This window comes from Saccopteryx bilineata, chromosome 4, assembly GCF_036850765.1.
Source record: "Saccopteryx bilineata isolate mSacBil1 chromosome 4, mSacBil1_pri_phased_curated, whole genome shotgun sequence".
NCBI classification, from domain to species: domain Eukaryota; kingdom Metazoa; phylum Chordata; class Mammalia; order Chiroptera; family Emballonuridae; genus Saccopteryx; species Saccopteryx bilineata.
Window position 1 is genome coordinate 52,211,732 of NC_089493.1, and position 14,084 is coordinate 52,225,815.

General features: G+C 37.9%; 1 protein-coding gene across 1 annotated transcript in view; it reads right to left on the minus strand.

The window, feature by feature from the left end:
- The window catches only part of LOC136335435 (IQ domain-containing protein H-like), a 119,389-nt gene that overhangs the window by 7,091 nt on the left and 98,214 nt on the right, over positions 1-14,084 (minus strand). The window contains exon 7 of the mRNA XM_066276682.1: positions 11,944-12,066. Within this exon, the coding sequence (XP_066132779.1) occupies positions 11,944-12,066 (123 nt within the window). The remainder of the gene's footprint in view (positions 1-11,943; positions 12,067-14,084) is intronic.

The window sequence follows — 14,084 nt, forward strand, 5'->3', positions numbered from 1 at the left end:
CTGAAATTAATCTCTCTCTATTTTTTCTTGAATGGTCTTTGTCCAGTTTTGGTATCAAATTTATATACTGCCTTCCTACAATCAGCTGGTAAGCTTTCCTTCTTTCCTCTTTCTGTGGAATAGTATAAGGTAAGAATGACCTGATCCTTTAAAGTTGGTAAATCTTGCCTAGACAAGGCCTGGAGCCTCTTGTCCGCCAGTATATTTGTATGTGCTGCGTGTGTGCACCTGTCCATGTGTGTGTTTAAAACAGAGAGATGTTTTTGACTACCAATTCAAATTATCTAATGGAATGGTTTTCTTTAAGTTTCTTCTTTTTCTTGAGTTAATTTTGACAATTTAGATTTTTCTAGGAAAATTTTCATTTCATAAAAAAAATATATTGGCATAAAGTTACCATGCTATGCTTTAAAAACGATTATGTGTATCTGTCTTTTTTCATTGAAATATTATTTATTGGTGTCTTTTTAATAAAATTTGAGCTTTATTGACAGCTTGACAAAAAATTGCCCTGGCCAGTTGTCTCAGCGGTAGAGCATTGGCCCAGCATGTGGAAGTCTCGGGTTCAATTCCTGGTTAGGGCACACAGGAGAAGTAACCATCTGCTTCTTCACCCCTTCCCCTTCCTCTTCTCCTTCTGCAACCATGACTCAATGAGCAAGTTGGCCCTAGGTGCTGAGGATGGCTCTATGGCCTCACCTGAGGCACTAAAATAGCTTGGTTGCTGAGCAATGAAGCAGCGGCCCCAGATGGACTTAGCATGATCTGATAGGGGGCTTGCTGGGTGGATCCTGGTCAGGGCGCATGTGGGAGTCTGTCTGCCTCCCTGCATCTCATTTGATTAAAAAAATTACTGATTGGTTTTAGTGAGAGAGGAAGGAAGAGAGAAAAAGAGAGAGACAAGAACATCGATCTGTGCTCTGACTGGTGATTAAACCGGCAAACTGTGCTTTCAGACAATGCCCTAACAAACCGTGCTATCTGGCCAGGGTAGTTCTCATCTTTTTTTTTTTTTTTTTTTTTTTTTACTTTTCCAAAATTGGAAACACTCCTGCATGCGCCCGACCGGGATCCACCTGGCACGCCCACCAGGGGGCGATGCTCTGCCCCTTTGGGGCGTCGCTCTGTCGTGACCAGAGCCACTCTAGCGCCTGAGCAGAGGCCAAGGAGCCATCCCCAGTGCCCGGGTCATCTTTGTTCCAATGGAGCCTCGGCTAGGGAGGGGAAGAGAGAGACAAAGAGGAAGGAGTGGGGGGGGGGTGGAGAAGCAGATGGGCGCCTCTCCTGTGGGCCCTGGCCGGGAATCGAACCCGGGACTCCCGCACGCCAGGCCGACGCTCTACCACTGAGCCAACCAGCCAGGACTAGTTCTCATCTTTTTGATGATAGCCATTCTAACAGGTAGGAGGTGCTATCCCATGTGATTCTGATTTGCATTTCCCTGATGATTAGTGATGTTGAGCACCTTGTTATGTCCCTGTTGGCCATATGCTTGTATTCTTTGAAAAATGTCTATTCAGGTCCTTTGCCCATTTTTTAATTGGGATATATAATTTTTTTTTTTTTTGCTGTTGAATTGTATGAGTTTCTTGCATATTTTGTACATTAACCCTTTATCAGACATGTGCTTTTCACATATTTTATCACATTCCATAGGCTACCTTTTCATTTTGTTGGTGGTTTCCTTTACTGTGCCTGAAAAGTTTTAGGCTTGCTTATTTATTTTTCTTTTGTTGCCTTTGCTTTTAGTGTCAAATCCAAAAATCATTGTAAGAATTTGCACCCCTATGCTTTTTCCTAGGAGTTTTATAGTTTCAGGTCTTATGTTCAAGTCTTAAATTTTTTTTAATCCTTTTTTTAAATTTAATTATTTTTATTTATTTTATTCATTTTTAGAGAGGAGTGAGAGAGGGAGAGAGAGAGACAGAGAGGGAGAGAGAGGAGAGAGAGACAGAGAGAGAGAAGGGGGGAGGAGCTGGAAGCATCAACTCCCATATGTGCCTTGACCAGGCAAGCCCAGGGTTTCGAACTGGCGACCTCAGTATTTCCAGGTCGACGCTTTATCCACTGCGCCACCACAGGTCAGGCCAAGTCTTAAATTTTGAGTTGACTTTTGTGTATCATATAAGATAGGGGTCCATTTTCATTCTTTTTAATGTGGCTGTCCAGGTTTCCCAACACAATTTATTGAAGAGATTATTCTTTTTTCATTGTATATTTTTGGACCCTTTATCAAAAATTAAATAACCATAAAAAATGAGTTTATTTCTGGGCTCTCTATTATGTTCCATGGATCTATATGTGTTTTTGTGCCAATACCTTACTGTTTTGATCACTATAGCTTTGTAATATAGTTTGGAATCAGGAAATGTAGTGCCTTCAGCTTTGTTCTTTTTTCTTAAGATTACCTTTTCTATTTGCAGTCTCTTGTGGTTCCATATAAATATTTAAAATTTTTTTCTGTTTCTGTGAAAAAGTGCCATTGGAATTTTAATAAGATTATGCTGAGTCTGTAGATTGCTTTGGGTAGTAGCCATCTTAACAATACTAAATCTTCCAACATGAAATATCCTTCCATTTATTTGTGTCTTTTTCAATTTCTTTCATCAATATTTTATAGTTTTCAATGTACAGATCTTTTACCTCCTTGGTTAAACTTATTCCTAAGTATTCTACTGTTTTTTATGTTATTGTAAATGGAATTGTTTTCTTTTTTAATTGATTTATTGTAGAAAAACAGAGAGAGAGAGAGAGAGAGAGAAAGCATTTATTTGTTGTCCCAGATAGTTGGCTGTTAATGTACAGAAATGCAGCTAATTTTTGTTTATTAATTTTGTATCCTGCTACTTTATCAATTTAATTTATTAGTTCTAATTGCTTTTGGTGGCATCTTTAAGGTTTTCTGTATATAGTATTATCTGCAGAGACAATTTTACTTCTTCCTTTCTGATTAAATGCCTTTTATTTATTTTTCTTGCCTAATTGCTATGGCTAGGACTTTATTTAGCTCTATGTTAAATAAAAGTGGTAAGAATGGGCATCCTTGTTATGTTCCTGATCTTAGAGAAAAAGTTTTTAGCTTTTCACCACTGAGTATAATGTTATCTAGGGGATGTCATATATGGCTTTATTATGTTGAAATATGTTCCCTCTATATCCAATTTGTTGAGTTTTTATTATGAAAGGATGTTGAATTTTTTCAAGTGCCTTTTCTGCATCTATTGAGATGATTGTATAATTTTATCATTAATTTTGTTACTGTGTATTATATTTATTCATTTGCATATGTTAAACCATTCTTGAATCCCAGAAATAAATTCTACTTTACCATGGTGTATGATTCTCTTAATGTGCTGTTGAATTCAGTTTGCCAATATTTTATTGAGAATTTTTGTGTCTGTGTTCATCAGGTATATTGGCAAGCAATTTTCTTGCAGTGTCTTGTCTGGCTTTAATATGAAAGTAATGCTTATCTCATAAAATGGGTTTTGAAGTGTTCCCTCCTCTTTTCTATTTTTGAAGAATTGGAGAAGAGTTGATATTAACTCTTCTTTAAATGCTTGTCATAATTCACCAGGGAAGCCATCTGGTCCTGGACTTTTCTTTGTTGAGAGGATTTTGATTGCTCATTCAATCTCCTTACTAGTAATTGGTCTGTTCAGATTTCCTATTTCTTCATAATTCAGACTGGGTAGTTTTATGTTTCTAGGAATTTATACATTTTCTAGGTTATCTAATTTTTTTGTTTATAATTGTTTATAGTGGTTTCTTAGATCCTTAATATTTCTGTATTATCAGTTGTAATCTCCCCTTTTTCATTTGTGATTTTATTTACTTGAGGCTTCTTCCATTTTTTCTTAGTCTTGCTAAAGGTTTGTCCATTTTGTTTATATTTTATTTTTAAAAAAAACCAGTTTTTAGTTTCACTGATGTTTTTTCTTATCTTTCTAGTCTCTATTTCATTTATTTTTACTTTGATTGTTGTTAGTTTCTTCCTTCTAACTTTGGGCTTAGTTTGTTCTTCTTTTTCCAGTTCCTTGGGATATAAAGTTAGGTTGTTTATTTGAGATCTTTCTTTTTTCTTAATATAGGTGTTTTTGCTATAAACTTTCCTCATAGAACTGCTTTGGCTGCATCTCATAATGTTGCATTTCTATTTTCATTTGTTTCAATATATTTTAATTTTTTTCTCTTGATTTCTCCTTTAACCCATTGGTATTTTAGGGGCATGTGCTTTTAGCCTTTGCATATTTGTTGAATTTCCAATTTTCCTCTTGAAACTGATTTCTCATTTCATACTATTGTGGTCAGAAAAGAAGCTTACTCTAATTTCAATTGTTTTAAGTTTAGTAAAACTTGTTTTAATTTGTATTTTTCTAGGGACTAATGATGTTAAGTATTCATATATTTACATATTTACCTTACACATACCTTTTTTAGTAAAATGTCTGTCCAGATCTTATATTCATTATGTTATTAGGTTGCTTGTTTTCTTATTATTGAGTTTTGAGAGTTCTGTATATTTTCTAAACAAAAATTATTAAGTACATGTTTTGAAATATTAGCTTCCAACCCATAACTTTTCTTTTCATTTTCTTAAGACTGTCTTTCAAAGGGTAGATATTTTCAATTTTGATGAAATTCAGTAATTTTTTTCTCTTTTATGGATTATGCTTTTGATATGGTATCTAAGAAATCTTTGCCTAATCCAAGGGGAAAAAAAAGACTTCTCCTTTGTTTTCATCTAAAAATTTTACAGTTTTGGGCTTTACATTTAGTTCCCTTTTTTATTATTAATATTAAGTGAGAGGTGGGGAGGCAGAGAGACAGACTCCTGTATGTGTCCTGACCGGATTCACCCGGCAAGCCCTCCACTGGGCGATGCTCTGCCCATCTGGGGCCGCTGCTCCATTGCTCAGCAATGGATCTATTTTAGTGCCTGAGGTGAGGCTGTGGAGCCATCTTAAGCTCCCAGGGCCAACTTGTTTGAATCATTTGAGCCATGGCTGTGGGAGGAGAAGAGAGAAAAAGAGAAGGAGAAGGGGTAAGGGTGGAGAAGCAGATGGTTGCTTCTTCTGTGTGCCTTGATGGGGAATCGAACCTGGGACTTCCACATGCCAGGCTGATACTGAACCACTGAGCCAGCTGGTCAGGGCCTACATTTAGTTCTATAGTACATTTTGAGTAAATTTTTGTATATGGCACAAGGTATGGGTCAAGATATGACATATCTATCCTCAAATGTTCTACTATCATTGGTTGAAAAGATTATCCTTTCTCTGTTGAATTGCCTTTGCACCTTTGTAAAAAATAAATTGGCTGTGTTTGACAAAATCTAGTATCTATTATATGATAAAAATTCTCAGCAAAATCAGAATAGGGGGACCATAACTTAATAAAGGCCATATATGACAAACTCACAGCTGACATCATACTCAACAGTAAAAAGTTTTCCTTAAGATAAAGAACAAGACAAGGATGTTCACTTATACCATTCTTATTCAACATAGTATTAGAAGTCCTAGCCACAGCAATTGGCAGAAAAGTTGAGGCAAGACTAAACTGGATACTAAAACCTAAGGAAAACATCACAGCAAAGGAAAATTTAGGCCTGCTTCACATATGAACAAAAATGGTAAACAAAATATTAGCAAATGAAATTCAGCAAATATAATCAGGATAATATGGTCACAGCTAATTGAGTTATTCCTTGAATTCATAAGGCATACATAGGGGTAACAAAGGAACTAGCTAAAACAGATTTAAACGAGAACCAGAGTCTCATAGCATAATACCTAAAATGTCAGAGTTTCTACTGAGAATCACTCACCATATAAAGAACCGGGAAGATCTCAACCTAACTGAAAACAAACAAACAAACAATGAATAGATACCAACAATGAGATGATAAAGATCTTAGAATTATCTGACAAAAATTTAAAACAGCCATCAAAATGCTTTCACAAACAAGTACAAGCACACTTAAAACAAATGAAAAAATATAAAATATTAGCAAAGAAATAGAAAGTCTCCACAAAGAAATAAAACACATAAAGAGGAACCAAGGTGAAGTTCTGGAACTCAAAAATATAATCATCTAAATACAAAGTTGAGCATGTGAGCTCAACAACAGAATGAAGGAGACAGAGGAGTCAGTGAACTGGAAGATAGAAATAACAAATTACCCAATCTGAACAACAGAGAGAAAACAGACTGGAAAAAAAGTGAACAGACCTTAAAGACCTATGAGGCTATAACAAAAGAGCTAACCTTGTATGCTTGTAGTCCCAGAAGTAGAGAGGGTAGAGGACAAAGCTAGAAAAAGTGCTCAAAGAAATAATGGCTGAAAGCATCTTAAATTTGGCAAAGGCAAACCTGTAGATTCAAGAAGTTGAGCCAAACCCAAGCAAGATAAAAGGGAGTAATTCTACGCCAAGACATTGATAAACTTCTGAAAACTAAAGACAGAGAAAAAAAATATTAAAAGCAAGCAAGAGAGGCCCTGGCCGGTTGGCTCAGTGGTAGAGCGTCGGCCTAGCGTGCGGAGGACCCGGGTTCAATTCCCGGCCAGGGCACACAGGAGAAGCGCCCATTTGCTTCTCCACCCCTCCGCCGCGCTTTCCTCTCTGTCTCTCTCTTCCCCTCCCGCAGCCGAGGCTCCATTGGAGCAAAGATGGCCCGGGCGCTGGGGATGGCTCTATGGCTTCTGCCTCAGGCGCTGGAGTGGCCCTGGTCACAATATGGTGATGCCCAGGATGGGCAGAGCATCGCCCCCTGGTGGGCGTGCCGGGTGGATCCCGGTCGGGCGCATGCGGGAATCTGTCTGACTGTCTCTCCCTGTTTCCAGCTTCAGAAAAGATGAAAAAAAAAAAAAAAAAAAAAGCAAGCAAGAGAAAAACAACACCCTATCTACAGGGATAAATAAGTTGAGTTGACAGTAGGTTTTTGTTTTTGTTTTGATCAGAAAACATGAAGGAAGTGCCACAATTTTTCAAATGCTGAAAGCAAAGAACTGTCAACCCAGAATCCTACATATAGTGAAAATATCCTTCAGGAATAAAAGGGAAAATCAAGACATTCTGACATCAAGAAAATGAAGATAGCCTGACCTGTGGTGGCGCAGTGGATAAAGCATCAACCTGGAAACGCTGAGGTTGACGGTTCAAAACCCTGGGCTTGCCTGGTCAAGGCACATATGGGAGTTGATACTTTCTGCTTCTCCTCCCTTCTCTCTCTCTCTCTCTCTCTCTCTCTCTCTCTCTCCTCTCTATAATGAATAAATAAAATCTTTAAAAAAAAAGAGAGAGAGAAAATGAAGATAATTGGTGACTAGTATGCCAACCCTAAAAGAATAGTTAAAGAAAATTCTCTAAATAGAAAGGAAATAATAAAAAAAAGGAATCTTGTAACATTAGGAAGAAAGAACATGGTGAGCAAATATATGGGTGAAAACAGTAGACTTACCCTTTTCTCTTGAGTTTTCTAAATTATACTAGATGGTTGAAATAAAAAGTACAACACTGTCAGATGTGGTTCTAAATGTATGTAGAGGAAATAAACATGCAATCCCATAAGATCCAGCAATTACAGTCTTGGTCATTTATCTAAAGAAATGAAAGCATATGTTCATACAAAAATCTGAACACAAATGTTTATGGCTGCTCTATTCGTAGTAGCCCCAAACTGGAAACAACCTGTAGGTCTTTCAACAGGTGAATGGATTAACAACTCAACTGTGGACCATTATACCATGGAATACTAGTCAACAATGAAAAGGTATAAACTATTGATACAAGCAGCAAGCTAGATGAATCTTCTGAGAATTATGCTAAGCAAAAAAAGGCAATCCCAGAAGGTTGCACACTGTATGATTCCACTTACCTAATATACTTGAAATTGTAAAATTATAGAAATGGAGAACAGATGATTGATTACCAGGGATTAAGGGTGTGGGGTGGGAGGAAAGTGGGTGTGGCTTTCAAAAGACAACATGAGGAATCCGTACAGTGAAGGAAATGTTTTGTATATTGAATGTTTCAGTACTCTGGTTGAGATATTGTACTAGAGGTTTGCAATGTGTTATTTTTTGGGAAAACTGAGTAAAGAGTGCAAGAGGTCTCTATTTCTTACAACTGCAATTATCTCAAATTCAAAAGTTTAATAAAAATAAAAGATACCAGTAGGAATATGAAATGCTAAGCCACAGAGGAGGAAAAATATTTGCAATTCATATAACTGATAAAAGATTAGTATAGACAGTATATAGTTAATTCTTAATAATAACTAAGAGAGAAAACATAACCCATTAAAAAATAGGTTGGCCCTGGCCGGTTGGCTCAGCGGTAGAGCATCGGCCTGGCATGCGGGGGACCCAGGTTCAATTCCCGGCCAGGGCACATAGGAGAAGCGCCCATTTGCTTCTCCACCCCCCTCCCCTCCTTCCTCTCTGTCTCTCTCTTCCCCTCCGGCAGCCAAGGCTCCATTGGAGCAAAGATGGCCCGGGCGCTGGGGATGGCTCCTTGGCCTCTGCCCCAGGCGCTAGAGTGGCTCTGGTCATGGCAGAGCGACACCCCGGAGGGGCAGGGCATCGCCCCCTGGTGGGCAGAGCGTCGCCCCTGGTGGGCATGCCGGGTGGATCCCGGTCAGGCGCATGCGGGAGTCTGTCTGACCGTCTCTCCCTGTTTCCAGCTTTAGAAAAATACAAAAAAAAAAAAAAAGGTTAAAGTCTTAACTTGCTTTTAAAAAGAAGATATTCAAATGACCAGTAAACAACAGAAAACTGCTCAACTTTATTATCATCAGGGAATTAAACCCACAAAGAGATACCACAACAGACCTGTCAGGATGACTAAAATTTAAAAACCAACAAACCCAAAATATCAAGCGATGACAAAGATCTATATTTTCTGGAATTCTCATGTACTGGTCCTGGGAAAATGAATCAGTATTACCACCTTGGAAAACTGGCTGTATCTACTAAATCTGAGCACAGGTGTACCCCCGGACTCAGCAATTCTGCTTTTGCTATGTATTCAACAACAATGCATACATATATTCATTAAAAGGCAGGTACAAGAATGTTCGTGGTAGTATTATTCCTAATCATTCTGTAGTACAAACCACAGAAATTCCCATCGACAACAGGATGAGCACAAAATTGGGGCACATGATACATATTCATTCATATAGTCAGCATATTTATACTTGATGTCTCTCTTTCCCTTACTTCTATCCATCAATCAGTCCTTCAGGGCTCCACCTCCAAAATATAACCTGTCTATGTTTACTTCTCTTCCTATCCACTGATACCATCCTCCTCAAATCCACCATCATTTCTTGTCTGATTTACCATAATAGCCTTTTAACTAGTCTTGCTTCTACTCATTCTCCTCCATGATTATCTGCAAAACAGCGAGAATAATCTTATCTAACCATAAATCAGATCACCTCATCCTGTTGAAAAACAGCTTCTAGTTTCATTGATATTTGCTCTGTCTTTCTAGTCTCTATTTCATTTATTTTTACTCTGATCCTTGTTAGTTTTTAATCATGTTTTACATGAGATCCTCAGATATTATTCATCTCCTAGCTAACATTAAAAAAAAAAGCAAGCAAACCTAAAATATTGTGTGACGACAAAGATATATGGGTTCTCATTGTAAATAGGATTAGATCCAACTCCTCATCATGGTTTGAAAGGCTACCATGCTGGTTCTGGTATAATCTAAGCTGTTTATAAAGAGGGATCCTAAAATAACTGAGTGGTTTAAACAAAAGTTTATTTTCCTCTCACATAAGAGTCGAAAGGAAGATACTGTAGTTTGAAGTTGTCAAGGCAGCTTTGTCAAACTCAGCATGGATTTCACCTCTGGCTCCAAAGTGCTTGCCTGTCACATCTGCCTTCCAGCTAGCTAGAGAGGAAAGGAAAAGGGTAAACTGTGCTCCTTCCTTCTTAAAAGCACAGCCCGGAAGTTTCATTTTCCACTTGTGCTTACATTCTCACTGCCCAGAACCTGGTTCCAGCCTGGCCAGGTGATGGTGCAGTGGATAGAGCATCGTACTGGGATCTGGAGGACCCAGGTTCAAAACCCTGAGGTTGCTGGCTTGAGAGTGGCTCATCTGGCTTGAGTGTGGGCTCACCAGCTTGAGTGCTGGAGTCACTGGTTTGAGCATGGGGTCATAGATGTGACCCCATAGTTGCTGGCTTGAGCCCAAAGGTTGCTGGTTTGAAGCCCAAGGTCACTAGCTTGAGGAAGGGGTCACTTGCTCTGCTGCAGCGCCCCCCCTCCGCCCCGTCAAGGCACATGTGAGAAAGCAATTAATGAACAGCTAAGGAGACTAGGGAGCCGCAATGAAGAATTGATGCTTCTCATCTCTCTCCCTTCCTGTCTGTCTGTCCCTATCTGTCCCTCTCTCTGTCTGTCACACACACATACAAAAACCAACCAAATAAAAAAACAAACAAACCTGGTTCGATGGTACACCTAGCTGAAAGGAAGCCTGGGAAATGTAGTCTTTAACCAAACTGATGTGTGCCTATTCCTCAGGAAATAGGGAAAAATGGATACTGAGGACCCCCTCATAATCTTTGCTCTAGCCTTCATCATGTCATCCCTGTCTACATCTCCAGCCTCATTTCCTCCTTCTCTCTCCCTTGCTCTTGACTCTCTATCCTTACTAGCCTTCTTGCTTCTTCCCTTCTTAGTCCACAGGGCTTTTGTACCTGTGCTATCCTGTATCTGGAATGCTCTTCTCTAGATCTTTACCTAATTGGCTCCTTCTTATCATTTGGATTTCAACTCCAGCCTCATAAATCTTCTGAGAGGCATTCACTAACCCTTCCCTTACAAACAAAGTAACCATCTCCTTATCACTCTCAACCTAGTGCTTTTCAACCTTTTTATACTTGGGGACCAGTGGAAATAGGAGAATCGTTTCGGGGACTGCTAAGGCAGCAATCACCCTGAGCATAAGTGAATCTGACTAAAATCTGTCTGTGATCTTCATACATTAGGGTGGTTAGCTCTTTCACACAACACCACAACATTTCTGGCAGACCAGTCCATGGACCAACGGTTGAAAAACACTGCTGAGTCTAACCCATGTTGTTTTATTTCTAATGCTAAGCACTTATTATTACTTTATTGCTAGCACTTAACTAATCATTTACTAACCTAGTTATTACCTGTATTTCCCACTAGAATATTAACTGCCACGAGGGCAGACCATTGTCTAACTTTTTCCTCTGCTGTATTCCCAGCACCTAAACACTACCTCAGATAAAGCCAGTATTCCACAACTATTTGTTGAACTGATTAATTGATTCAACTAAAACCCCTCATTTTATAACTGGGAAAGCTGAGGCCCAAAGAAAGCAAATGACACACAAAGCTATATGCAGATGATGTAGAACTTGAAATCTATATAATTTTGTTAATCAATGTTATCCCAGTAAATGCAATAAAAAAGAAAAGGAAAATAAATGGCTTGCCTGAGGTTCTGCAACTAGGTAGGAGATTCTCAGGCCAGAGTTTTCCTTGAACACTCTATTTTATTCAACCTCCTCATTAAAGTCTTCTGTTATCTCACCCCTTAGTAACCATTGCTCTGAACTCCTACAGCATTAGACTTACCATCTGTTTGGTTTTTATTCTTCTATGCTATTTTGTATTAGTATTTATCTTTATTATACCTGTCTTGTTTTTCCACCCAACCTGCAAGCCCCTGGAAAATCCTAACCTTCTAATGCACAGAGAACATAGGCCTTCAGTTGGTATTCTACAGAGACTAAAGTTACTTTATTCAGTAAAGTGAAACTCAGAATCATTACAACTTTCCTTTTGTCCTCTTATTGAAGGTAAGAATGGAATACTGTAGATAAAATTTGGATGGGAGTTAATTTCTGTTTATTCCCAAGTAAACACAGTGGCCAGACAATCTTACCAGCAGCTGGGATCTTATCATCAAAATTATGCAGAGGAGCTGCTCTGAGTACAATGGGTGGATTCTGCAAGTTGATCTTTGCTCTTGGTGGAATCAGCCCTCGTTCTATCATATTCAAAATCCCTAGAAAGAAAGATCAGAAGGCTGTGAGTTTAGCTTTTAGTATTTTCCCCAAATCTGAGCTCTATAAAATATAACTTTCTCAATTCATCATCTTCTTCATGAGCATGTAGCTAGCACCTTAATCCCCTGCATAAAAAAATAGCTTCAATACCTATTTATTTAAGCCTAAAGTCCTAATCCAAGAAAATATGTCATTTCTAACAACAGTAATATGAAATGTACTAAGTCCATTTCACTTTTAAGGTAGAAATATATTTCAAGGCAAATTAAAATTTTTTATACTTATGACATTTTCAATTATTGATAATACTGTTATTCCTTTTAAAATTCAGAGAAATCAAGGGAATGAACACACAATACAGTGTACAGATGACATGTTGTAGAATTGTGCACTTGTGCCTGTGCCTGTATAATTTTGCTAACCAGTATCATCCCAATAAGTTTGATTTAAAAAAAATAAAATTCAGAGAAATCAATAGTCTTAATAACTAAAGAGATCTCTTGTTCTGAAAGAAAGTCTATGTGCTTGAAACCATGCCCCTATTGTTACAATGAGTCATATTGTCTAAAAGAGTTATTTTTAGACTTTTTCATATCACCAGAAAATGTGAATGCCTAAATAGGTTATTTTAGTGCAACTGGGCAGCACCGTTAGTATTAATGCAACTAATTTACAATTCCTAGAACTCATACTGTGCCGGCATGGCTGGTGCCAAGGCTTTTTAAGGACAAGCGACATTGTTAAATAAATAAAACAGTGAATAAATCAATGAGTAAATGAATAATTGAACAAAACCTGCTGTCAGAGGCAAAACTTTCATTAAGGTGGATCTATTGTATTGAAGCCAGAAACCCAGAAACTCAGGGAGTACTTGACAGACACTTGTGATAGGTCTTTAGCCTCTTGTTGCTCTCATATAAGAAGAAGAAAAGTAAAGAACTCTGGGTCTCAATGAAATCCCAGTATACAAACTGTGTACCAAGCTGGACTAAGTTGAAGAAGTTGGCACACATTCTAAGAGGGACAAATATTGCTTCCATTTGCCTTATGACCTCTGATGACTATATTATGTTATTGTTAAGAGTGTGAACTTCTGGTGTTATAGGTTCAGAAAAATGACTACCGATAGAGTGGAGGGCTAAAGAAGACGTTGCTTTTAAAACAATGATTCCAAAGAAATATTAAGTTTTCTTAACAATGGAATCATCTGGAAGCAGAATTTATTATTACAAATGAAAATTCCTGGACCCCCTCCCAGACCTGCCCCAAATTTCTGCAGTCAGGGACAGGGAATCTGCATCATGAATATGTACCCTGAAGTTTGAGAACCACTGGACCAGAAGCCCAGTAGCCAACATTTTATTTTAAATAAGCGCTCCAGGCCCATCTTTTGTCCTCGGAAAACTTAAGAACTGCTGATGCAGGGTTCAACTCTTCTAGCCCTTTTTGAAATTAGTACTAATGCTTTAAAGTATTTAGACTAATTCTTTGTCCTCACAAATACTTTCTGCCTATAAATATCAAACCTCACTTTCAAGAACAACACCTGTTTTGCAGATGTGAAAAGCAGAGTACCTTCTCATTTAGTGTATTTTTTATTATGTGAGAGTGATTTTCATTTTCTGAAAATCCCAAAGAATGTAAGCATGATTTTAACCCTTGCTTTAGTACAGGTTGAAGCAATTCACTTAATTTTAGACAAACATGCATGTGCACATTTAGTATTGGAAAGAAAACATTAAGAATATGGAATAAGCAAGAGAGACTAGTAGATAGCTTTTCATTGAAATGCTGGGACCTCTAGAGATTATCTGACCTTATAATCACCTCTGGTTTCGGTTAATCTATTTTATAATTCTGTAGAGATTAAGCTTAATTTATGTAAAACTGAAAACAGTGCAAATAATTCTTGTTTATACACGTGTGAATAAATTCTATCACATGGAGGGATAATTCTTCCCCTAACCCCAAAAAGCCAGTTTTCCATCTATTTGCAAATTTATTTCCATATTCTTGA